Source organism: Diceros bicornis, chromosome 13 (genome assembly GCF_020826845.1).
Source record: "Diceros bicornis minor isolate mBicDic1 chromosome 13, mDicBic1.mat.cur, whole genome shotgun sequence".
Taxonomy (NCBI): domain Eukaryota; kingdom Metazoa; phylum Chordata; class Mammalia; order Perissodactyla; family Rhinocerotidae; genus Diceros; species Diceros bicornis.
The window spans coordinates 30,236,982-30,262,074 of NC_080752.1; the positions used below are offsets into that span (position 1 = coordinate 30,236,982).

Sequence of the window (25,093 nt, forward strand, 5' to 3'; positions counted from 1 at the left end):
GGGTATTGGGGAGCAAAGAGATAACAGGACAGGAGGAGAGGTGGGGGAGACTGACCTCAGAGAGCAGGCACTCCCGGCCCCGACTTGGGTGGACCCAGAGAAGGGGTTTGGAGGGAAAGTAAGAGAATTCCTTCTGCTCCCACCTCCCAGCGGTGGGGACTCAAGGTCAGCTGGGAGGGGCTCTCCCCAGTGCAGGGCTGTGCTCTGTAGCATTTGTCCCACCTTATCACTAATCGCTGACACGGGCACTTACCATTGGCCAAGCTCCGTAAAGTGTGTTAACTCCTTCAGTCCTCCCAGCAACCCCATGAAGGAGCCGCTATTATCATCATCATCAGCCCCATTTTACAGATGAGAAGGCTGAGGCGAGAAGAGGTTAAGTAACCGACTCAAGGTCACATAACTGGGAAGTAGGGAAGTCAGGATCTGGGCCCAGAAGCCTCTTCATCTCCCCTCTGTTCAGAGGCCCAGGGCCCCCAGACAGTTGGGGTCTCTGATTCCACCATGGCCCCTCCCCAGACCGGACTAGACTCTGGTCTGGGAGCTCCTGAGGGCAGGAACAGGGACAGGGTTCATCCACGCCTCCCCTGAAGCCAGCACTGGACATTCACTCATTCATTGCGTAGACTTTTTTGAGGACCAGCCGGGCGTCGTGTGCCAACACCCCTCCCAGTGTCAGGCCCCTCTGCTGCAAAATAGGCATGTGGTCTGGAGCAGAAGGACCCAAATAAAACAAAGTAAGCCACATACATCGTTTTAAATCTAGTAGCCACGTTTAAAGGAGTAAATAGTAGGGCTGGCCCTGTGGCTTGGTGGTTAAGTGTGCGCGCTCCGATCCTGGTGGCCCGGGTTCGGATCCCGGGCGCGCACCGAGGCACCACCTCTCCATCCATCCTGGGGCCGAGTCCCACATGCAGCAACTAGTTGGATGTGCAGCTATGACATACAACTATCTACTGGGGCTTTGGGGGGAAAAAAATAAATAAAATAAAATCTAAAAAAAAAAAAGGAGTAAATAGTAACAAGTAAAATTAATTTTAGTAACATACTTTTTGAACCCAATAGTTCCAAAATATTATCATTTCAGCATGTAATCACGTAAAAATGATGAACCAGATATTTTACATTGTTTTGTTCGTACTGGGTCTGAGACATCCCTTGTGTATTCTACCCCGCTGGCACATCTCCATTCAACGAGCTACATACCCCGTGCTCTGTAGCCATGTGTGGCCACTGTCCTGGACAGCACAGCTGTAGACTAGAAGGTTCTACAGAGATCAGATGGCAGGTGGAGGGGTAACCAGCCTCTGCTCCCAGCCTGGCTCACTGCAGGAACGCCTACATGCGTGAGGGTCCCAGCCGCTTCCTTCCCTCGGCCCCGGCAGAGCCTCCCTTTTCCTCCCGCCTGGCGAGGAGTCGGGGCCCCGCTGGGGTGCCCCGGGACGAGGCGCTGCTGGCTTTCCAGGAAGGAGCAGGAGGGAGGAGGGGAAGAGCAGGCTGGGGCCTCGAGGAGGGAGCTGCCGCCTGGCACGGGGACAGAGTTTGTTTGCACCTCTTTGAAGCTGGGAGATGAAAGCCGGGCCCACATGGCTGCCTTTGATTCCCTCTTCCCTGGGCCCCACGCAGCTGCAGCCCGGCCAGGCTCAGCCCTTCGCTGCCCCAAGGGGAGCAGAAGAGGCCCCAGGCCAAGGGCGTCTCACCCCTGGGTGGCTTGGGGTGTAAGCAGAGGAAGATCCCCCAGAGATCTGGGGGGATCTGCCCTCCCATAGACCCAAAAGGGGCAGCGACAGCCTCCCTCGAGAAGCGGGCGCGGGCGTGACGTGTAAGGACTTGGGGGGACCCGCGGTTCCAAATCTCTCTTCTGCCAATGCCTGGGCATCCACCCTGAGTGGTCAGTCCTTAGGAACAAACACAGCAAGAGCACGGTGGCTGAGAGCTGAGGGAATCATTCCACCTCTCTGTCTCTTTAATTCAACAACTATGTGTTGAGGGCCTACTGTGTGCCAGGCACTGTTCTAGGTGCTCTCCTAGTATCACAGAGCAGGTGGAATGAAATGATGCATGTGAAGTGCTTAGCACCATGTCTGGCATCTAGAAAATGCTCAGGACATATCAACCAGCAGCATCGTCGTCATCATCGTCGTCACCACTGCTAAGTCCTGCAGGGTCTCTGACCCACTCCCAGGCACCAAGGGTGGAGAACCAGCTGCTGGGCAGTGCCCACCCCCAGGGCTGGTCCCTTGTGCTCTGGCCTGAGCTCTGCTCCCTCCTCTCTCCTATATCCCCTGGGAACACCCCCTGACCCAGGGGGAAGGCAGGACCACTGACCTCTGTGGCCAGAGAATGGCAGCCCAGACCAGAGGTAACATGCTCAGGGGACCCCACCCGGTCATAATGGAGGCAAAGTCACATCTGGGACTGTGGCAGGCCCCTCCCCTGGCCCAGCCCTGCAGAGCCTGCAACTGGAGGCCACGAGGCAGCAGCAAAGCTCTGGGGCCAGCAGGTGTTAGGGCATCTGCTGCACCAGGGGCGTGGCTTCTGCAGTCCCAGACCCCATAGCACCCCAGGCAGCATAAACTGAGCGCCGTAGGCCCTACCCCCAGTCCAAACAGCCTCTGGAGTCTCCCAGCCACCCCACCTCCGAGGGAGACGAAGAACCACCTTTGTCCTCCTCCTCCTGGCACATGGAGCTGGCTGAACCATCCGGGTCACAGCATCCTGGCACACCCATTGCTTGTTCTACACTCACACCACTCAGTACATGAGGAGGGAGGGTGTGTAAGCCCTCCAGGACACGCCCCTCCCTCCCGGTCCTCTCCTTTGGGGACATTTTGCTGCCTCTCCTGGGTCAGGGAGGAGAGGTAGTGGGGCTAAAGCTGGAGACAGGAGCCAAGTGGGTGAGACCCAGGTCCTGAGCGCTCAGGGATGACCCTTGGGCTCGCAGGCCTGCAGACGCACGTCCCAGACATGTCTGACCCTCGCGTGTGGGTGTCCCCATTCCACAGACCGGGAGATGGAGGCTCTCCCACAGTCACGCACTCAGGAGGGAGGGCAGCCATGACTTGGACCCAAGTCTGACTGATTCCAAAGTTTATGCTCTCTCCACTCAACCACACTGCCAAGAAACCCAGCCCTCTCCTTGGCGAGCTCAGAGCAGCCTCAGGTGGCTCCTCCAAAGCCTGTAACTCGAAGGCCAACCAGCCTGCCCTAAAGGCAGATGCGATGCCGCAGCTCAAACCCCGGCCTCGGAGACAGACTGACCTCTGGGAACGTCACCGCCCCCGTGGCCTCGCCGCGAGAACTGCATCTTCTCTCGCAGGGAAGGAGGTCATAGAACACAGGATTTCCTGAAGCAGGTGTGGCTGGCAGGATGATTTTAGGTGCTACGTGGCCTTTTCTTTTTATTTTAGTAGCTGTCGATTTGTTTATTGTATATTAGATCAGATAGAAGTAACTAGCACATCTAACTCACAATTTCATGGATATTTTTGCTTAGGTAGTGTCTATGTAAGTGAAAAAAGTGCACTGACAAGGTAAAATACTGAGTAAGTAAAACACAGGTGGTTGGAGGATATGGCACATCAGAATGCCCGCGTCTGGGAGGCGTGACCTGGTGCAGTGACCAGCATCCACGAGAGGGGGCACCCGGTGGTTAGGGGGCTGGAAGTGGGGTGCCCTGGCCTCACTGGCTGTGGTGAACTCCACGGAGGCCCGGACAGGAGAGAAGAAAGCAGGCAGGGAGGCAGGGAAGAGGGAGAGAGGGGCTCAAGGGCTCACCCAGGCGGGCTGGCCGGCTGTCTGCATCCACCCGGCCCAGCCTGGAGGCCACATTGCCGCCTGCCCTCCCGGGCTGCGAGGTCCGCAGCTGGCTGATGTAAAACACACATGTTTTGACTGAAGCTGCTCCCCGCCCCCACCTCCTGAAAAACGCCAACATTAAAGGGAGCGTAGCTTTGTAAAACTGAAACTGTAAAACGCTTCTGAAACCCAGCCCGGGGGATTAAAGAAACCACATGAAAAGGGATTGGGGACGACCTGGACGCTGACTTCCTGTTCAGAAGTTCTCTCAACATGTGCCTCCCACCCGGCCGAGGCGTGTAGTGAGGAGGAGGAGGAGGGAGGGGAAGGCCAGGGCCAGTGGGGGTCTCAGGGGGCCTCCAGAAGTCCAGAGCTCACTAAGGTCCAAGGCCTGACAAGCTCAGCCGTGGCCCTGCCAGGCCTCTGACCTCTGGGGACTCTGAGGGGAAGGTGCCATGTTGCCCTTGGCCTTGGGACCCCGCCCGTGTAGTAACAGGGGTTGGGAGCACAAGGGACCACAGCCACCCACCATCCACTTCCAGCCTCTGCCAGTCTCCCCTGCTGCTCCCAACACGGTGCTCACTGGCCCTGGACCCTTGGAGAGGTGGGAGGTCCTTGGAGCCCAGCTCATTGTCCTGTCCAGTGGGGGTTAAGAGCCTGCCCAGGCACAGGAGCCGACTCCGGGTTCACCCAGTTCTGCCACTCACTTGCTATGGGACCCGCAAGGAGCTCATTGGAGCTCCCCACCTTTTCCTTCCCCATGTCACCAAGCAGTGAGGGTAGAACAAGCAGTGCGTGTGCAAGATGCTGTGACAGGGATGGTGCCAAGGTGGTTCTTCCCCTGCTCTCACAAGATTGGGGTGGGAGTTCCCCTATGGGTCTCCCTCCCGCTACATGGTGTTGGGCAAGTCGCATCCTCTCTGGGCTCAGGACCCTCATCCTTGGAATAGGATGGGCTGGGTCAGAGGGGGAGCCTGGTCTACCGACATTCACACACACACATTGCATACACTCCGCACGGACACACACTCACACCCCCCATCACACGTCATGCAGACACAGACCCACACACACAGACACACACATCACAGGCCTCTTGGTGGCCACCGCCACCCCCAGCATCATTACAGCCCTCCCTCCGTTATATAAACTTTCTGTGCCCTCCAGTGTCCCCCGCAATCACTTACCTAATATTAGGATATTAAAAAATACGGCAAGATTTTAAGAGACTTATTAAAATGCAATTAGCAGCATGTACGACTTAAGCAGGGAGATTATTTTTAAAAATGACTTGATTGTGCGGAATACCACGCACCTTCCCGAGGCCGTAAACCTGCCAATCACGCACATTCTCAAATGAGGAGGTTTCCTCCCTTTCTCTTTGTCCTTCAGGGTTTTCTCCTGCCCCTCCCCCCTAGGAAGGCTGCAGTCCCCCCCCTAAAAGTGACACCCTACACACAGGCATACACTCCGAGCCCCCTCAAGAGGCCCCTCAGAAGGAAGCCAAGAGGGTTAATCAGGGCCAAAGCCAAGCCTAGAGAAGTTTCGAGAAACCGGCTAGAGGGTAGGCAAGGGGATGGAGGAGCCCTCACTTACCCCCTTACCCCCACCCCCATAAAGATTTGGATTGGCAGAGGCTACAGCCAGAGTAAGGATGACAAACCGTCCTTGCTGAGAAGGGGCTGGGGATGCGAAGGACTGAACGGAGGAGGAAGAGGTCGTGGGGAGTGGGTTACTGCTGACCCTCTCTGCGGGCTGAACCACAGAGACCCCCTGCCGGCGGCCCCCCGCAGCGCCCACTCGCCCGCGCTGGAACGGTGGGTTATGCTGCCCCCTGCTGCCCGCTCTGCGCACTGCAGCCCCGTTCCTGGGACCGGGTGGCCGAGCGAAGACTTTCCCATGGTCCGGGATCAGCCCTTCTCCAGCTGCGGGGTCCACCAGAAGGACTCCTGGATCTTCCACGCTCTAAGCCGAAGAGAAACACGCACGTGGAAACGTGTTGACCGCTCTCGGGCCGCCCCCTCCCGGGCAGCCGCGCCCTGGCTGAAGGAGTTTATCAAATGTGCTCGCTACTTCCTGGCATTAGGCTCCCGCTGGCACTTTTATTCCAACCATAAAAAGGCTATTTCATTGAGAAATAAAGTCCCATCTCCCTGACGTGTCACTCCTTTCGGAGCTCTTACTCAGCCGCCAGGCAAAATTTATGTTTCCTGGATGCTCTCTCCTGGGATTGCAGCTGGAAATTGGGGAGAGGGCTGGAAGAGGTATTTCTTTTGTGGCCGTTGGACATGTGTTTATTCCTTTCGTCTAAGGAGCCCCGGAAACCCAAGGTGTCCGGGAGAGAGCCTCCGCCTTGGAATGAGGAGGCCAGATTGAGACCTGAGTCTGCCATCTGTTAGCTGTGTGACCTTGGGCGAGGCCCTGAGCCTGTTCCTCATCTGTAAAATGGGAAGAATAATTCCTTTCTTCCTCGGAGGGCTGGTGCTGGACGCAGTGAGCACATGGAGGCAGAAAGCACTTGGAAGCTGTAGGAAGGTCGAGTATTGCTGTTATTGCGGAGGCAGAGGAATTCTCTGACTTAGAGGGGTGTCCCTGGCACAGATTCTCCCAGGCAGTGGTCCCCAGCCTCCACGGGCATCAGAATCACCAGGAGGGCTTGTTAAAACACAGATTGCTGGGCCCCACCCCCTGAGTTTCTGGGTCTGTAGGTCTGGGAGGACCCCAAGAATCTGCATTTCTTTTTTTTTTTTTTTTTTGGTGAGGAAGATCAGCCCTGAGCTAACATCTGTTGCCAATCCTCCTCTTTTTGCTGAGGAAGACTGGCCCTGGGCTAACATCTGTGCCCATCTTCCTCTACTTTATATGGGATGCCGCCACAGCATGGCTTGACAAGCAGTGCATGGGTGCACACCCAGGATCCGAACCCGGGGCTGCTGCAGCAGACTTTGAGCACTTAACCGCTACGCTGCCAGGATGGCCCCCAGATTTGCATTTCTAACGTGTTCTCAGGTGATGCTAATGCTGCTGGTCCGGGGACCCCACTTTGAGAACCACTGTTCTGAGAGCTTTGAATTCTGGCATGTGGGTCAGCTCAGCCTGGCCTTGGGAGAGGAAGGAGGAACTGGTGGGGGGTCACCTGTGGAGCAAGTAGGGATGGACTTTGGCCAGCTACATGGGAACGAGCATCTGTCTACATCACCCCATCTTGTCCCCCCACTGTCTTGGCCTGATGTCTCTGGAAGCCCCCACCCCCAGAGACCAGATCTGTGAGCAGCAGAGGTGTCAGGAGGTGGGCTGAGCTGGGGAGGATGGACGCTCAGGGGAGGAGTTCTCACAGAACTGCATTAGAAACTCCTGACTTACCAACTTCACAGATGACCCCACATTACCCTGGAGCAGAGGTTGCCTGACCATCCGCTCCTGTTTCCCAGCAGCCCGATGCTGAAACAGAGGCTCAGAGAAGTGAACTGACTTGCTTAAGGTCACACAGCTCGGGCAGGACACTCGGAGGAAAGCTCTTGCCACCATGCTGCGTCTCTGTTATGCAGTAATTTGGAGGATTACTAAGCAATGACTCTAATTCTGCTTTAAGTAATATTCAGATACCCAGTGGAGACCTGCAGCTAAGGCTGGAAAAGCATGTAGTGATGGAAGAAGTCTGTATCTAAAATCTGGGAATTCGAGACCTTCAGCAGGGGAAACAATGAGACTCCATGTTGCAGGGCGTCAAAACCGGCTTTGTGCTCAGGGAGGAAAACCCAGCAGGGTTTTCCTGGGTAACTGGACCACCGGCTGTGCTGGGTAAGAGGAGAGAATGGCAATAAAAGCATCATAAACCCTGGACTTGATGCACAGAGTCACGGAGGAAAAAAGACGAGGATCCGAGCTGCTGAGGGTGGGGAGCTGCCAAAATCCCGGGTTGTCTGAGATCCCGCCGGCAGGGCGCTGACCCGGAGGGGAAGAACCGCTCCCTGCCAGGATTTCACTGATCACAGACTTGTCAGCTCTCAGCCGTCAGCTGGAAACAAATGACTGCAGGACCTGGGAGGTCTCAGAAAAACTGGAGGTCCCCAAGGCAGGGAAAACACTCGTGCACGTGTACACACGGTCCCAGGATCAGGCACAGGTGCCACCCAGGCCCTGCTAGCGGACCTAGAGCCCTGGTCACAGATCTGAGGTTGTCCTGTCTTGAGGGAGAACGGGAGACCACCCCAGAAGCCCCGGCACTTTCTAATTAAACACGACTGTCCCGGAGTTGAGTCGGTGTGGAGTGGAGCAAGGGGGGAGGAAGAGAAGTAAAGTGGTTTGTCCAGCTGCGCGGTGCGCTGAGCTGGGAAGAGTGCCCAGAACAGTTAATGCCCAGACCCTCTCCGCCTTGCAAATCGCCGCCCGCCTGAAGGGTGAGGAGCCATTTATGCCAGGTAAAGGCTGGCGATTTCATTAACTCCATTCCCTTTGTCTCGTCTCCAAGAGTACAGGGTGGTTAAACATGAGGAGGACTTGGTAAAGGGTCAGCCTGGTTTACAGGACTTTCTTGGGTGTGTGTGCCCCTAGTCCATGGGGTCCCAAAGCCGGTTGGCTCTGCAGAGATGGAGAAAGGGAAGAGGTGGATGGGCGGGGGCTGGCTGGAGGAGAGACAGAGAGACAAAGGCAGAGACAGAGACTGATTCCTGGTAGAAACACCGCAGGCTGGTGTATGAAATAGAAGATGTGACGTGTCTCAAACATCACCGGCAGCCGCCTCCACCGACTTATCTGGAGGCAGCGGGGAGTGGCACAGGACCGCAAAGAGGGGCCCTTAGAGTCACCTTTCTTTCCAGTGGGATGTTTGGCCTCTCTCCCCCAGAGCGCCCCCTGTGTCCTCTTGCTGCCGCTCTTGTTCCTCTGATGTCCACTCTCCAGCCAGCTTTTCAAAGCCAGAATAAAATCCGGGCTCCCCTCCTCCCACCCGTGCCCTCCTGCTCGCCCCACCAGCTTCAGTGGCCTTCTTTCTGTCCCCCCAACCCTCCTCAAGGCCCTTGCACTTGCTGTCCCTCTGCCCGGATGTCCCCCCAGCTCTTTCCAGCTTCACTCCTCAGAAGGGCCGCCCCGACCGTCCCACCCAAAGCAGCCCACAAAACCCCCCTCAAGCTGCGTGTGTGGGTCTCTTCAGAGCACTTGGCATTACCTGAAATTGTCTGTGCTTGTGTTTATGGTCGGTCTCCATCCCCCCACACACAAGTGCACACACACTCACACGCTTGCACCTGCGTACACTAGACCTTTCACTCCTGCACCAGGGTGCAATTCTCTGTCCAATTCACTGTTCCCTTCCCAGAGCTGGAACCGCGTCTGGCACAGAGGATGCATGCCATAAACATTTGTCAAATGATGGAGTCCAGGATCTGCACTACGGGAAGGCCAGGGGGTCTGGGGAACCAGCCAAGAATGAGCCCACAGTGTCAGCACTGGGCTCTAACCACCTTCCCCAGCAGCCTCTGAAGACTTTCTAGCCCCGAAGCCATGGGCTCCTGTGAGCTGATCCAGGCCTAGGGGAGGTCAAGGCCTTCTTTCCTCCGCGGTCCTGGCCACCTAGCCAGGTGTGCTGGGCAGTGGCCACAGGCTTGTACCTCCTCCTGCTGCCTTTCCCTCTAGGTGTCAGGCTTGCCCTGGCACGGGGGCTGCCATCCCCGGGCAGTGGCCGCCTGCAGGGGAACCGCCTGGCAGGGCGGGGGGCTGGCCCTGGAGTCACGGCTCCGATTCAAGAAAGGAAATCATCCGAGCTTTTAAAAAATTAAATGGAGTCAGTAATTTGATTTCAGAGAGAAGCTGAAAACCTCGTAATGGCAGGAGCAGCTCAATTCCGTGGTGAAAAGGAAAAGCCTTAAATGGGGCTATTAAGCTCTTGCCTGGGATGGATCTGCCCGGAGAAGGAGGAAGGAGGGGGCGGCAGGGGGAGAAGTCGTCCTCGAGGTAGAGACCGTTTATCAGCCGAGACAACCCTGATTATTTATTTATTTATTTGTTTCGCGTTCCGGGCGTCGCTGACGGCCTCCTCTTGGCCACGTTTCAAATCCCACTTCCAGTGATGGGCCGGCCTGGAGGGGAGGGGGCGGTGCCATCCTTCCAGGGGAGCACCAGGTGCTGCTCCAGCTCAGGCCACACAGCTGGGCTTTGGAGCCAGGGCTCCTGCGAGCGCTGGTGTCCCTGGGGGACAACGGGGTCACTGGAGCTGTCCAGGCCAGCGGGGTGCCAGCTGCTGCCATGGGAACCAGAGGAAGGGAGTGGTGAGTCATGAAGACAAAACAGTAATGTTCCTCATTCTCCTCCCATGGGGTCCCTTAGAGACCTGGCCCCCTGGGCCCTGGGGTAGGGGCGTCTCACATCATAGGATCTTATCACCCCGCCCCCCAGAGATGTTGAAACTGTGGCTGAAGGCCTTCCATGCTCTCCTGGGAGCCCGAGTTGGGCTGCTGTGATTTGCCTTGATGGCAGCAATAGCCTCAAGAATGACTCACAGGTTCTGAGCACGTGCTGTGTGCCTGGCCCTGTGCTAAGGCTCTGTATCCGTTTCCACACTTACCCCTCCACAGCCCACCAGGGGGGAACTATTATCATCCCTCCATTTGACTGATCAGGAAACTGAGGCACAGAGAGGTTAGTGCCTTGCCCAAGGTCACACAGCTAAAGAGTGGAGGGATGGGACTTGGACCATAGCAGCCTGCCTGCAGAGCCGGCACCCTCCCCTCCATGCCTCACTAGATTAAACAGCGAGAGGGCAAGCATGCAGACGCTCGGCTGGCCAGGGAGAGGCCAAGGGGCATTGCCCTGCACTCGGGTGGGAGGTCCAGGCAGGTGGGAGGCATGCCAGGACACTGCCCTCCCCACTCCTTTGCGCTTGGCGTCCCCTGGGGCACTCCCATGCCTCACTTTGGCAAGGCGGCCTCGCAGAAGCCCCTCCAGACATTCTGAAGCTCAGGAGGCCGGTGACTTTCCAGGCTGGTTGCTAACGTGGGCTCTGTCGGCTCCTGCCGGGGGTCATCTCCTGGCCAGCAGGGCAAGGATCTGCAGGCTCTGCCAGGCTGGGTGAGGAAACGCCCACGGGAGCCAGGGGCTCAGCATTTGCTGGCTGCGTGTGCAGCCCCCTGCTCATCCTGTTCCCACGGCCAGCGAGGGGCTGACTCTGGGCCTCGGGCTCTAGCTGACCCTCCCACAGCTGAGGCTGTGGGCTTCTTGGAGGTGGAGGCCAGAGGGCTCTCCAGAAGGGCTGTCAGGTGGCTGCTTTCTGCTGGCAGCTGCTCAGCAGCAGGGGGACTTCTGGACCCACCCTGCTTGTCCCCATGGGCTCAGGTCCCAAGGCCCTCAGATGGTCACGGGGGTCTGGCTGCTGCCACCACACCTTGGAAGTATTCGCCGTTGGGGCAGTGACTGTGGCAAGCGTCCCCAGCAGGAGGGCGAGTCCTGGGCCCTCCGTGTCCTGAGCTGGTTCTGGGGATGACAGGTCCAGGTGCCCTCTGGCCCCCTTCCCGGGAAGGCCAGGCCCACTCTGGGGTGGCCCCGCACCCTCCATTATGAAGAATGTTTTCTGGGGCTCTCTGGGGGACACCTGGAACCTGAGGCCTCTTCAGCCAGGCTGGTCATCGAGGGCCTCGTCAGTGGCAGGACCTCCTTACCAGCCTGGCCAGGCCCCCTGCATGGGCTCGGTTGCAGTCATACCACCTGACAACCCTCCCAGCAGGAGGGGACTTCCTGGTGGCTGGGCAGGGTCCTGCTCAAGCCTTATAGTTTCTAAACGGTCAGTGAGGGTGACCGACAACCCTGAGACCAGGAGCACTTTGGACTGTTCAGACCTCGAGGAGAAGAGACATCTGAGGACAAATGCAGGGTTGGGGCCGTGGGGGCTGGGGTGACTGGATGTGGGGACCCGGGGCTAGCCTGGACAACTGCTAGGACTCTGAGGACAGTGCAGCTGAAGCGTGGTGTCTAGGTAACCCTGCTTCCCTCGGGGGCGCAGGGACCATGCTGACCCTGCGTTGCTCTGGGAAAAGGGAGACGGTAGATGCCCAGCTTCTTCCACAGGTTTGGCTGTTTGCAAAAATCGCCCAAACTCCTTCAGCGAGAGGGCAGTGGGGAGAGAAACAGCATCAGAAATAGGAGGATGTGGGCTTCGGCTGCCTTGAGGCTGGCAGCCCAGAGAAGAGCCTGTGGGGGCTGGGACCTCTGGCTGGTTCTCCAGGCTGTCTCCCGGGCTCCAGCCACAAGTCCTTTGAGGCATGCCTCAGTTTCCCTCTCTCCATTTGTGTGCACAGCCACTGACCCTCTCCCACTGCCTCCTTTTGCCAAGTCTCAAGGCCCTGGGAGGCTGTGGGCCAGGCAGGACAGCTGGGAGGGGGGCTGCCCTCAGGTGGGAGCTCTCAGGGCCCCAGCTTTCTCTGGGGAATGTTCTGAATTTGAGGAGGAGGAGACATGGCCAGAGGTGAGAGTGGGGGTCCCTTTGGAAGAATAGTGGTGAGAGAGAGGGTCCACCAATGCCTCATGGGGATGGGGCCCTTCAGAGGAAACCATGGGTGCAAGACAGGGCGATGGGCTTGCATCGGCCAGTCCATTGAAAGGTTGGTGAGCATAGCTCTGAGAAAGCCGTTCCCGGAGGCCCCCAAGGCAGCTGATCCTGCAGTCTGGAACAGGGAAGAGGCCGCAGATGGCATTCCTGCTGGAGAGGTCTCCGGTTCCAAGGATGGTGAAAGGGAGCCATCCTCAGCATGGCAGTTAAGGCAGGCAACTCCCTTCCTGAACCTTCCAGAAAGGAAGCAGAGGTCAGCCCTCCTCCTGAGGAAGCAAAATCCTCCGAAACCCTGCTGGAAGGGCCATGCATGTCCCCTTTACAGATGGGGAAACAGGCTCTGGGAGGTCAAGTTCAAGCATTGGGAAATTCCTTGGCTGAATTTAACAGACCTTTGACCTGGAGTCCTTGTTGAGAATATGTGGGCATCAAAATCTATTTTTGAAATTGAATCACAGGTTTTCAGGTTTTCTGTAAAGCACACCTGCCCCCAACCCCCTGCCCCTGCTTGATGCCACCAGCTGGTTTCATCTTGAGCCATTCCCTATTTTGATGCCAGATACGTCAGCCCCGCCCAGGAACCACACAGCACCAGGCTCAGCCTTGACACTGGTGACTCTCTGGGCCAGATCATTCTTTGTTGCGTGTGGGAGGGGGCTCCTGGTCACTGTCGGATGTTTAGCAGCATCCTTGGCCCTTACCCACCAGATGCCACCAGAGCATCCTCCTGAGTCGTGACAATCAAAAATGTCTCCAGACATTGCTAAATGTCCCCCGGGAGGCAAAAATATGCTCCCGGGTGAGAACCACTAGGTTAGAGCTTGCAAATTCTGGCTCACGAGTCAAATACAGCCCTTAGACATGTTTAGTTTGGCCTGCAGAGAGTTTTAAATATTTTTCAAATTAACTGACAAAATTTTATAACCAGCTTCTCCTGGAAAAACAGAAGATTTGGCCACACTGGCCTGCCTCCTTACAAGGCAGGAATTAGCTCCAGCGAAGTGAGAGTACTCTCTTTAAAGGGGTCTGATGGCTGCCAATTCACCGGAGTCTCCACCCCTCCCTATCGTCTCCTACACTGAGCTTCATGGCCTTTATCATTGTACACTCCTGCCATGGTTTTCTTACCTTCCCTCATTTGCACTCCCTGCCTGACCCCTAGAGGCATTTTTGTCAGTAACCCCTGCTTTAAAATGTAAAACAGCCATAGCTACACCTCTTGGTTTCTCTTATCCAGGCTGGACTCTCCATTGCCTCCCCTATTCTTGACATCCCTGATCTTAAATAACTAGGATTTCTCCTATAGGTTCTAACCACTTTCTGGGGGGGAAAGAGGAGATAAAAAAATATAATTTGTAACGGCCAAGTGCTTAGGCAATCCTGGTGCATTAATATCCCAGCATATTGGTCATGTCTTTACACAGAGAAATGCTCTTTGTCTAAAACATTTTTTTAAAAATTCCTAGTGAAAATTCAGTCTGACGAGCATTTATGAAGTGCTTACCAAGGGCAAGGCAGTCTGATAAAGCCCATGAAGAATAAAATGCTGAACAAGACACAGCCCCTGATCACAAGGAATTCACAGGCTAGAGGGAGAGACGGGAGCGTGCGCCAATAACTATAATAAGAATAGAAAGACCTAGAAGCTGCAAGGGAGGTGCGGGGAAGGTGTACTGGGAACTGGGGAGGGGAGAGATTCATTCTGGCTGCTGATATTAAATTAATAAAATGAGAAAGAGAACATTCTTTCCCCATGTAAATCTTTCCAGAGAGGCCAGAAAGTCTTCCTACGATGTTCTTACTGCTATTGCTGAGCTATTTTTGTATTTTATTTACTATGCCCCTATCAAGAACCTTCCCTCTCTTCAAAGCCCAGAACAAAGGCCACCTGCTCCTTGGCGTCTCCCCTGAGCCCTCCTGCCCTCTGTTATCAGTCTCTGGACATTTCTTCTCTCCCATTCCAGACTAGACAGTGCTTGAGAGCAAGAACCCCATCTGGTGGCCTCTGGTCCCTCCCCAGCCTCCCCCGGGGCCTCACACTCAGCAAGTGCTTAGACAATATTTGTTGGATAAAGTTATAGCTCTCCCTTTCCAAAATCAATGTCATCACTGCAGAAAACCGTTAAAACAAAAACAGCCGAAATGCGTAAAAACTTTCAAAAACATTTCCATTTTTAGCAGACTGTTAGAACTCATCCCCCATCCTGCCTTTTCCTTTGTTGCTAATTCTGAATTTGGGGCTAGATGTGGTAGGCAGTCCCCCCTTTTAATCTTTAAATATAGTTCTGACTATAATTACATTTTTATGCAGCACCGAAACATCATATCCTGGTAACGGGGCATTCCTGCACTATTAACATCTGAGTTAAATCTCCTTCGTGTCTGTCTTCTATTGAGGACAGTTAGGAAGTCTAAGATGAAAGGGATCGACATCATTTGTGAATTATGTGTATTTCCTCATGCTGTATTTCAATGGGTTTTGCTCCTGGTGGTTTTTTGAATACCAGGTTGTCTGGTAGCCGTGCTTTTACAGAAAACTCTTTTCAAGACTGGAAACTCAGCATCCTGGCACGGAGGACACACACCACGTTTAGAAGGGGGTTTGTCTTGGGTTAAGAAATAAGCTGCATTGCATAGTGCTCTTTGCCAAGGAGCCTAATCTGTCTAGTAAGTGACCTGAGAACTGGACGCCACACAGACAGCTGGGTGGATCAAAATGGAAGGGGCTCATCTGGTGCCAGGAACTCTGCTAACTAATTCCCATCGTGTCCAGTCGTCACAACAGGTACCGCTATTCTCATTTTGCAGAGGAAAAAACAGGCTCAACAGGTCAAGTGACTTGCCACTGAGGTCCTGCAGCTAGCTAGGAAGTTGCGGTGCTCCAGGGCCCTGGCCGTCCCTTCCCTGGCAGTTTGACTCCAGAGCCAGTGACCACGTCACCACTTATCTCCCACGCCACTCCTGTTCCTGGGCCAGTTCCAGCCAGCATACCTGACACCACCACTTACCAGGTTGGGTGTGGAACCTGTCAGGCCCAGAAAGGGAAGCCTTGTCACAAGAGAGAGAACCACAGGGCCAGGGAAAGAGGGTTTGTGCAGCGTGTGCCTGTTACGAGCAGGCACACTCTCAGGGTGACTCACTCCGGAAGAAGAGGATGGAGGTGCCATTTCGGCGCATTCCAGGCTCAGGGCCGCCCTATAGAAAGCCTGCGTTCCCCGGGGCTCCTTGGGCCTCCTGGTATTGCTGTGGGGCAACGAGGAGTTAGTTGCATGTGGCAAGGTGCATCCGGTGCCCGATGGCTGTCCTCTCATGGGGCCACCCTGGCAAGAGTGCCAGCCCACGGGGGCATCAGTGGCAAAGGGCCGTTTTCAGCCGGCCCCACAGTTCTGTTCTCCACTTCTCTGACTCCACATGGCATCAGTGGCCCGAAGTAGAAGGGGCCTCCAGAAAGGGCAGGATAGCCAATGCCACTACCAGGACACTGACCTGGGCCAGGAGTATTTCAGCCGCTGGGACACTGACCACCGCAGAGTCCCTGTTTTCAGTCATTGTGAAGATGCTGGACTGGTGAACTGAACGGAATTTTAGTCTCAGGGCTTCCTCCAAGTGGGAACCTCTTTTGACCAGACCAGTCTCTGCTTGGGGATGTGAATTAAGACCTCCGACTCTGGCTGGGATAACACTGAAAGGGGGAAGGACGTGTGACACAGGAAAAGTACACATTTGTAGATACATGGACGAAAGGGTGGTGGCAGGACCTTAGCCAGGGGCCTCGCTCACGGCCAGCACAGCACACTTCCGGAATCCGTGACAGGAGATTACGTGGAGTTTGGTACCTTGAGCCTGAGCTGGAACTCGGCTGCACTGATGAAGAAAAGAAAAAGGCCACCCCAAACCCCAGGGGATCCTGCCATTTGAGGACATGCCAGGAGCAGGGCTGCCCCTGGGAAGCTGCGAAATGTGTCTGCCAAGACTGTCTTCAGCTTTGGTGACCTCGCCTGGTGCCCCTTCCATTACCAAAGCTGCTCTTAAGTAATAAAGCTCATATCAGTTGTTTACACTTTAGCAAGAATTTCGTTGTGTCAGCCCTCTCATGGGGGCATTTTAAGCCAGCTCTGCAGTTGCTAAATGAAAGCATCTGTCTCCAAATAAAGGGATTTCAAGCATCATGAATAAGGGAAGCGATGTTGGGGGACTTAGTAAAGCCTTCCCCAATGCCCTAAACTCACCAGAGCCCCATCATGGAATTTGGTCCATGATAAAATTCTACACAAATGTAAAGTCTTAGTTATCTCTGATCTACCCACACAGGATAAAGCCTTTGATCCACCTAACTTTGCATACAGATTTCCTTCGAATTTAAATTCCCTGGAGGTAGGAAGTGGACTTCCAGATTCTTGGCCTCTCTATACTACACCCCACGCTGAACAAAATTATTATCATACACAGAGTCTAGATCAGGGGTCCCAATCGCTATCAGATCACGAAGCCCTGGAGAGCCTGATGAAGGCTGCAGACCCTCTTCCATCTTTGTTCTCAGACCATCTCAGGACCTCGTAGGAGTCTGAAGACCCCGGGTTTGGAGGCCCCTAGCAGATGACTCTACTTTTCACCCACACTCTGCACCCCATCCATACTGCACACACCCTCATCCTTCAGCAAGAGCAAAGGTCTCTTTGTCTCAAGCAATTCAGGAATACAAGGCCAAGGTTGGGGCTAGAAGAGGAGAGTTGGTGTGAGACCATGGGGATAAGGTGCCCACAGGAGGGAGGAACACAGAAGGGGCGATGAGAGAGCCATGAAGCCGGAAAGGGTGGACATTAGGGGTGCTCCTGGGTCTTACACGGTGGGCAAGCGGCTTCTAAAGAGCAGGCAGAGCAGCCACTCACCAGCCAGTGGAGGGAGCTCCGTGGAGTGTTCAGCACCTGGTGAAGCAGGAGTGTCCCCCTGTGGCCTGAAACTGCTCCTTCCAGAAGCAACTCCCTCCACAGGGGCCCCCTCCCACCTTCAGACTAGCCTCTAGACTAAACCCCCGAGTGTCACAGCGCCCAGGTCAGGGCTGTCACTCCAGTGCAACCAGGAAATACTATTTAGCCAGGGTATTTTTAGCAGGAAGCAAGCTCGGAGCAAATGTCATGTGAGCCGTCTTCTCTTACACGGCAACTTCGGGCTATTTAAAGAGACGGTAATTACGCTCCTGCCACCACGATCAGGACGAGCTGAATGCGTGATTGCAGGAGCCTGTCGTCTGCTGCGTGGAGCACTTGACACTAAAGGAGCCCAATTTTCGAAGCTGCCTGCCTAAATCTGTCCGGTCTCGCAGGTGGACATTTGAACTGGCACTGGAGGGGCGGCAAACTGCTCTTCCGGGCCCCGTAGCTGCTCCCAACAGTGGCTCCGAGGGTGCTATGCCTCGAGACCCCCCATCCTGGCAGGGCTGCTGCCACCACTGACCTCCCGCCTCTGAAGAAGGTCTTGCCTTGGGCTTAGGACGATGATGATGATGGTATTGATGTCCACGTATGATCCCATCAGGCTGGCATCTTCCAGAGAGGCAACCAGCTCCCCTCGAAGGGACAGCAGCCATGGGGTCTGGAGAAACAGGACACATTCATAAACAGTCTGGCCAAGGAGACACGGTCAGTAGGGGATCAAGAAGAAAGTGTGCTTGAGGGGACAATCAGGAAGGTGACAGGGCCAAGGGGATGACGGGCAGGACCAGGAGGCAGGGCAGCAGGCCACTCAGGGAAGAAGGCAAACCGGACACTTGCACCCCTTATTCTTTAGGGGAGCAGACCCCTCGCAGGAGCGCTTGGCACATAGCAGGTTCATTCACAGTAAGTTCAGCCTCATTACGAGGCTGAAAGCATGAAGGCGCTGGTACCTGCCAGCAGTGCCAGCCAGGCAACCCGTCCTCTGCCCAGGCCAGGCACAACTGGAGTCCTGTCCTCAGGTCCACCTGCAATGCTTTAGTGGGACATTGGCCATCGGGGCCTTGAATAAAGACAGGTGTCTAGATGGTGGGAAGGAGACAGGGAGGGGCCCCCGGCCCGTATCCTAGGAGGACAAGCAGGAGAATTCAGGAGATTTGAGGAAGGGAAAGCTCACTGACCCAAATATTCAAAGGGATGTGAAATGGGGAAGGGACCAGCTCCTTCCAGAAGGCTGCTGAGAACAGACCTAGGACCAGCAGAAGGAAGGTCTGGGGAAACTGCTGCACAATATGGGAATAGGTGGCCTTGCAAAGGAATGAGCTCCCCGTCACTGGAGACTTCACGGAGGGAATCTTAGCATGGGAAGGACCTCAAAGACCTCCCGCCAGCCCCCCACCCAGAGCTGGGGACTCTTCCTCAGATTTCCTCTTGGATGGCCTCAGGCCTCTCTGCCTGGAGGGCACCAGGGGAAGCTTCAGCTGCCAAGACAGAGCCCAGAAGAATTGGCTCTGTCCACCAACACTCTCCAAAGGAGAAGAGAAGTCAAAACCTTCTGCCTTGGAGTGTCCCTGAGCACCAGACCTGGCAGAACCTTCCAGAAAATTGCTCATGCCTCACCTGCCTGTCCTCTGGTGCTTCCCAGGGGCAGGGGCAGGGAGACCTGCAGAACAAAGAAGAAGCAACATCTCCTGGCAAGCGGTAAGCAAAGGTGAGTGAGTAAACATTTCTGCCAGAGCACATAAGCGCTGGCAATTACCCCAGCAGGAGGCCGGCGAGAGAGCGGTGCCGGCCGGGTTGTTTGCTCATTAAGACAAGAAAATCATTTATGTTCTGGGACTCGAGTGTCAACAGACCCAGGGAAATGTCGTTGCCTCAGCTGCCACCCTGGGCCCAGCCAAGGGGGCAGCTGGGGTCCCAGGCACAGCTGGTGAGGCCGAGAGCGGGTATGCATGGCACGGTTGCCATTCAGGATGCACGTCCCATCAGGGTTGTCTCCCCAGATCCTCCTATCTTGTTTTTCTCCCTAGTTCACCCGTTTCTCCCTCGCCTCTTTTCTTTCCTTTCCAGATCTAACAAGCAAGGGCAGAGAGGGGGCTTCTATGGGCTGGGCATGCTCACCATTGGCACTATACTTAGGGTGATCACCCACCCCAGTTTCCCAGGGACTGAGGGGGTTCCTCAATGTGGGACTTTCAGTGACAAAACCGCGGCAGTCCCAGGCAAACCGGGATAGTTGGTCACCATGTGGCACGTGACCCTCGTGGCCATCCCGTAGGGGGCACCCTTCTCCCCGTTTCACAGACGAGGGCAGAAGGTGATGGGTGGGCAGAGAAGCTTCCCTGGAGCCCCTGCTGCAGCCAACCGTCCCCCAGCTGTCCTCTCAATTCTTCCCACTTTCTCCAAACCCCGTTTTGCGTCTGCTTCAGACCTGGGCAAGGAGGTCTCGGCACAAGGAGGGCGTCACAGACCAGCAGAGGGTCCCTCGGAGCTCATCTGACCAACCCCCACTCCCGTACAAGGTGAGGAGACTGAGGCCAGAGGGGACTGACTCGCCTTGAGGACAACCCCCCCACCTTAAGATCACCCCCTACTCCTCCGTACAGACAGAGGGACTCCCAGGAGCAGAAAGCAGGGAGCTGGCTCACTCGCAGTTCCCAGCTCTGCTGCCCCTCGGCCCCGAGAGCCCCCAGTGGCAGCAGGCTCAGGACGGCCCACGGGGAGCCTCTTGAGTGAGCCCCGTTTGTCTTGGGAGGTGCTGCCTTCACTTGGGGAGCGAAGAGGAAGGAATGGGGAAGATGCCTGAGGTTTGGGGAGAGGATAAAGAGGACTCGGCACTTCCCTTTGCCACCAGCAAAGCTGTCCCACTGTTCCCACACCCTGTCCCTCCGCTGCAACCCGGAGGAAGGCAGCGAAGCCCCCGGAGGCTGGGCTTTTAGGCGGAGAGGAACAATTCTGCTAAAGAAGGAAGGGAAGATGCGACCAAGCGCACAGCCAAAACGCACCGTGCCCTTTAAGGCCCCACGCGGAGGCTATATTTAGGGCCGAGGACATTCCGCAGGACCTCGGGCAGCCTTCACTGGGGGCAATCGCTAATCACTGCATTGGGTTTACGGGTGCCCCTGGGCACACTTAACCCAGGGCAATGAATAGTTATTGCTCTTCCTCCCGCTCGGGGCCTGTGGGCACACTTAAGCGAGCTTGCGGATCGCTGTGAGCGGGCACGGCTCGGGTACACCCTTGGGCACCCTGCGCCTTCAGCGGGAAGAGGCAGAGTATTAAATATCTATGTGCCCTGTGCCCACAGCTGCATTTAGCCAAGGGCAAGGCCGGTGAAACGGCTTTAATTAAAACTTAATGCAAGTTCAAGGTGCCGACACGGAAGCAGCGGCTGCAGAAGTCACCAGGAATGAATCAGTCAATTCGATGAGGTTCTCAGGTGGGGGAAGGAGGTAGTGGGGAGGGGAGGTGGGGCGGCAGAGACTTGTCTTCTGTCTCGGGCATGTTGCCCACCTCTTTGTGTCTGTGTTCTGGAATGTGGGGCCGCCACACGCTCCCACATCTCGCTTGGTGAAGGATGCTGGGCATCCTGGCTTCAAAGGCAGGTCATCAGAGACAAAGCAAGCTCCTGGGCCGGAGCCGGTCCTGCTTTTCTCAGCAACTCGGCCCAGTGTCGCGTGACACTGACAACACTGTCCCCCTGGCGGCAGCTCCTAGAATTACAGGCCCAGTGCAGAGTGAGAAGTGACCAGCTAGAATGTCAAAGAACCTGGTGGTAACACTTAGGCATCCTGGGGTAGGGCCCTACGAGTCTTAGGAGACCAACACCAGGCTTGGCGTGGCTACTTGTGCTACTGCAAAGGCAAACGGGGAGAGAAAGGCCTGCCCATTCGGCCCCTGGTCCTTAAGAAGCAAAGGAATATCCAAGGGGTCTGCCCATCTGCCCAGGATGGCAGTGAGCGGGGCTCAGAGCTAGAGGAGCTCAGGTCTTGGGAGCCTTGGTTGGGGGACTCTTTCTGCCTCAGCACACTCATTTTAAAATTCAGAGATGAGATCACAACTATAAGCTCTCCCTGGGGCAAGGGTCCACATCTCGTTCAAATGTGTTCCCTCAGCACCAGCACAGCACCTGGCATACGGTAGGTGCTTAATAAATGCTTGTTGAATGAATGGTGACTGTCATAGGCAGGCTTTCGCTCCAAACTCCTCCTTTCGTCTCTCCTTTCCTCTTCTCTCCCTCCCCCTCCCTCCTTTTTCCTCCTTGGTCCCATCTTCCTCGTCCTCTTGGGCAGGGGTCGCACACTGGCATCCCCCAGGCCAAACTCAGCATCTTCTTTGAGCCACACAATGTTTACAAAATTAAAGTCAACTTTTTAAAATTAGGAGATTTCACATATAATTATGGATTTCCAGTGTCTCCTGAAAAGTTGGAGAGTCTGCCCAGATGGGGCTGTGGTGGAGCGGACGCTACCCCTCTGCAGGGGCCAGGGCTGGAGGCTGTGCTGGCTCCAGCTTGCCACGGCCCCCACCACTCTGCCTGGTTCATAGCCCAGCCCTGCCACTTACCAGCTGAGGGGCCTCGGACACATCTCCTAGTCTCTCTCTGCTTAGGTCTTTCACCTGTAGAATGGGGATAATGGCACGCGCCGCATACGATGGCTATGAAGATGAAATGAGTTAATATTTGCAAAGTGGTTAGAACAGTGCCTGGCACAGAGCGAGTGGCATAATAAATGCTAAATAAATGAAGATAAGAGTACAATTCCTTACTGCCTCCTCAGTCTGGCACCTTCATTTTTGCTGCGAGTCTGGCCTTCGTAGGCATTTGCATTTGTAACCTCACCCACCCACCCACCCAAATCTTGTTTAGTTCACAGAGGCTCCAAAGGGACTAGAGAGAAACCTGACTTCAAGGAGCCCACAAGGCAGTGGAGGAGCTCATTTGGAGAGAAACCTCCATTTCCTGATCTTTAAAGTGGAGACATTACTGCTCATTGTACCTGAGGTCCTTTCATGGCTAAAAGTCTGTAATTCTTTGACGTTACCCAGGTCAAGAAGGAGCATCCAAACTAGCAACTTTTTCCACCCAGGGAGAAAGAACACAGCTTTAGTGATAACCCCAGTCCTCCCACTGTCCCCTGTGCCAGCCACCAGGGGAGGTTGAGAACGTTAGTTCAGAGCCTTTAACATTCCCACCTCTACCTCCTCCCTCCTCCCAACTTGCTCAGACGAAAGCCCAGTAGAACCGTGCGCCCAGCCAGTGCCCACAAATGTCTTCAGGGGAACGATGCCACACTGCACCTCCAGCTGCCACCTCGCTGCCCGGCCACGTCTTGAGGCTCGGGAGCCACGGCCTCTGGAGAGAAGCCCAGCCTGGGATGTCCCCCCATGCCCCTCCAGGTCCCCTGAGCCTGTTACCTGAATGAATGTTGGGCCCACAGTGGACGCTATCTTGGCCCAGCCTGGACATTGTCACTGGACACTTCATTATATAGCAGTCACTCTGCTCCAACCTTTTCACCCCTCTTTGAAATATTCTGATTTCTAACCTGTAATTTGCTTCTGGAAGTAGGGCAAAATTCACGCGTGCAAATGAAAGAAGAAAACACAGTTCGTAGGCTGCAATCGTAGGTCAGCGACTGTTCACAGCGAATGTGATCGACACCAACTGACCAGAAGCCGGGCAGAGCTCTTAGAAGAGGGCTGGGAAGGGACACGAAGGCTGCAGGGACTCAGAACCCGGGTCGGGCTTCCGGGCTCCTGCAGTTCAGCCCTGTCTTTGAAGCTCTCAGGGGTAGGGGACATTTGTGGATTTCAGGAAGGTCAAACCTGGTCAGACAGAATAAGAGCTTGTGCCTGAATGTCCCTTGACAGGTGGCAAACATTTGCTCACACCTGTCTCCTTCAACCCTCACAAATGTCTTGTAGGGCAGGCTTTCTTATGCCCATTTTACAGACGAGGCAGTTAGGGCTTAGAGAAAGTAAATGATGAAGGCAAAGTGTTGATGGGGTGGAGGTGGGGGGCGTCAATGTGGAAGGTGATTGCAGAAAGAAAGACAAAGAGAAGGAACAGGATAGTTCCTGAAATTTCTTCCCCCACTATGAACAACAACCCATTCCAGAGAAACCCTGGGCTTGGTCAAGGATGGGAGGACAAAGAAATGAAGGAGAGGAAACGGCAGTGTGGAGAAAAAGAAGAGAAGAGGAAAATACGAGGGGTTGGTGGGGCAGTTCGCACTCTTTCAGGGGCCAGGCAGTGGAATTAAGACAATGAGAGTCCCCAGGGAGTGGTAACCCTCTGCCCCCCTGATTTAGCCACAACCTAAATCAGGGTGGCCTCTTGTCCTCCTGGTCCCCAAAGAACCGTCACCTCTCCCTCTGACTGGCGTAAGCCCACCCCTCAAACCCCAGCTCCAAAATCCGCTTCTCTGAGCCTTCCCTGGACAGGGTCCTGGGTGGGGCCTGAAGCTCATGCAATTTGGGGGAAGGCCCTCTTTAAGAAAAAGAATACACAAATATCTCACTTTTACAAATTTTACAGAGTTGTATGGTCTTGTGAGCACATAAGGGGCCAGTGCCCTGAGGCTTGTGCTCCATCAGCTCTGAGGTCAGTCAGCCTCTGTGAATCTGGCAGCACCATTTATTCACTTCATTAAGAACTTACTAAGCACCTACTGTATGCCAGGCCCTAAGGCAAACACTGTGTTCCCCACCCCCACCCCCACCAAAGACACTCCAGATCTAGCAGGAGACTGCCGTGTGAGCAGATACAGTACTAATCAGGGTGGCAGGTGCAATGATAGAAGCGGGTACAAGCACAGAGAAGGAGCGATCAACCATCTGGAAGACTGCCTGGAGGAGGCAGCATCTGAGCTGGGTTACCACGCCTAGTGGTCTTTTGAGATCTATGCCCATAAACTCCACGAGGGCAGAGCCTTGGTGTCACCCCTCTCCTCTGACTCTCTCAGCTCCATTTCTACAGACGAATGACGCACAGTGTCCCCTTTCTTGACATCTGCACTCGGGTTAGCTCCTTCATTCTCCCAGAATGGAAGATGCACACGAGACATCACCAGGTGTCCCTACAGAAAATATTACCAAACCCACCTCCTTCTGCAGGAAGCAAGCCAAGCATCGGACTCGAAAAATGAAGTCCCCATTGGGATCCGGATGCAGGAAGCAGCCCATTTGGCAAGAAAAGAATCCAGGTGGTTGGGGTTCCTCTGGGTCCCTATAATGAGAAAAGGACAGAAACGTGAATTGAGCCTGCTGGGGTCAGAAATCTCAGACACCTGGGTGTAAACTGAAGGGCTGCTCTGCCTGGAAGCCCCTCACCTGCTGCAGGTAAAAATAGCAGTAACAGGAAAGGCCTAGAAAGATACACCCATGGGAAATCCCGTTGGCTCTACCTTCAGAATATATCTGGAATCCTACCCTTTCTCCCACTCTGGTCCCTGGCCCAGGTTTCTATAGCTGCCTCCTCTCTTGTCTCCTGGCTTCCACCCTCACCCCTCATTGTCTGCACTCCACTCAGCAGCCAGTGGGATCTTGTTCAAAACTAGGTCAGATCACGTCCCTCCTCTGCTGGAACCTCCCCGCTTTTCACTCCAAGGAAAAGCCAAAGTCCTTGAAGGCCCCACATGATTTTGCCCCTCGCCTCCCTGACCTCCTCTCCCACCTCCCTCCCTCTGCTCCAGCCACACTGGCCTCCCTGCGACTTCTCAAGCATGCCATGCACGCTCCTGCCTCAGGGCCTTTGCACTGGCTGTGCCCTCTGCCTGGAACTCCCTTCTCTTAGATAACTGCAGGGCTCCCTCCTGACCTC

General features: G+C 55.2%; 1 protein-coding gene across 1 annotated transcript in view; it reads right to left on the reverse strand.

The window, feature by feature from the left end:
- Positions 1–25,093, reverse strand: part of C13H1orf127 (chromosome 13 C1orf127 homolog) — a 44,402-nt gene that overhangs the window by 2,887 nt on the left and 16,422 nt on the right. Inside the window, 21 exon segments of the mRNA XM_058551919.1 lie at positions 8,530–8,553; positions 9,858–10,036; positions 10,180–10,226; positions 10,743–10,825; positions 10,828–10,910; positions 10,912–11,072; positions 11,177–11,382; positions 11,385–11,464; positions 11,466–11,631; positions 11,634–11,731; positions 15,329–15,362; positions 15,450–15,552; positions 15,554–15,580; positions 15,824–15,969; positions 15,972–16,019; positions 17,181–17,262; positions 17,792–17,929; positions 18,893–18,942; positions 22,699–22,827; positions 24,372–24,455; positions 24,458–24,499. Of these exon segments, the coding sequence (XP_058407902.1) occupies positions 8,530–8,553; positions 9,858–10,036; positions 10,180–10,226; positions 10,743–10,825; positions 10,828–10,910; positions 10,912–11,072; positions 11,177–11,382; positions 11,385–11,464; positions 11,466–11,631; positions 11,634–11,731; positions 15,329–15,362; positions 15,450–15,552; positions 15,554–15,580; positions 15,824–15,969; positions 15,972–16,019; positions 17,181–17,262; positions 17,792–17,929; positions 18,893–18,942; positions 22,699–22,827; positions 24,372–24,455; positions 24,458–24,499 (2,010 nt within the window).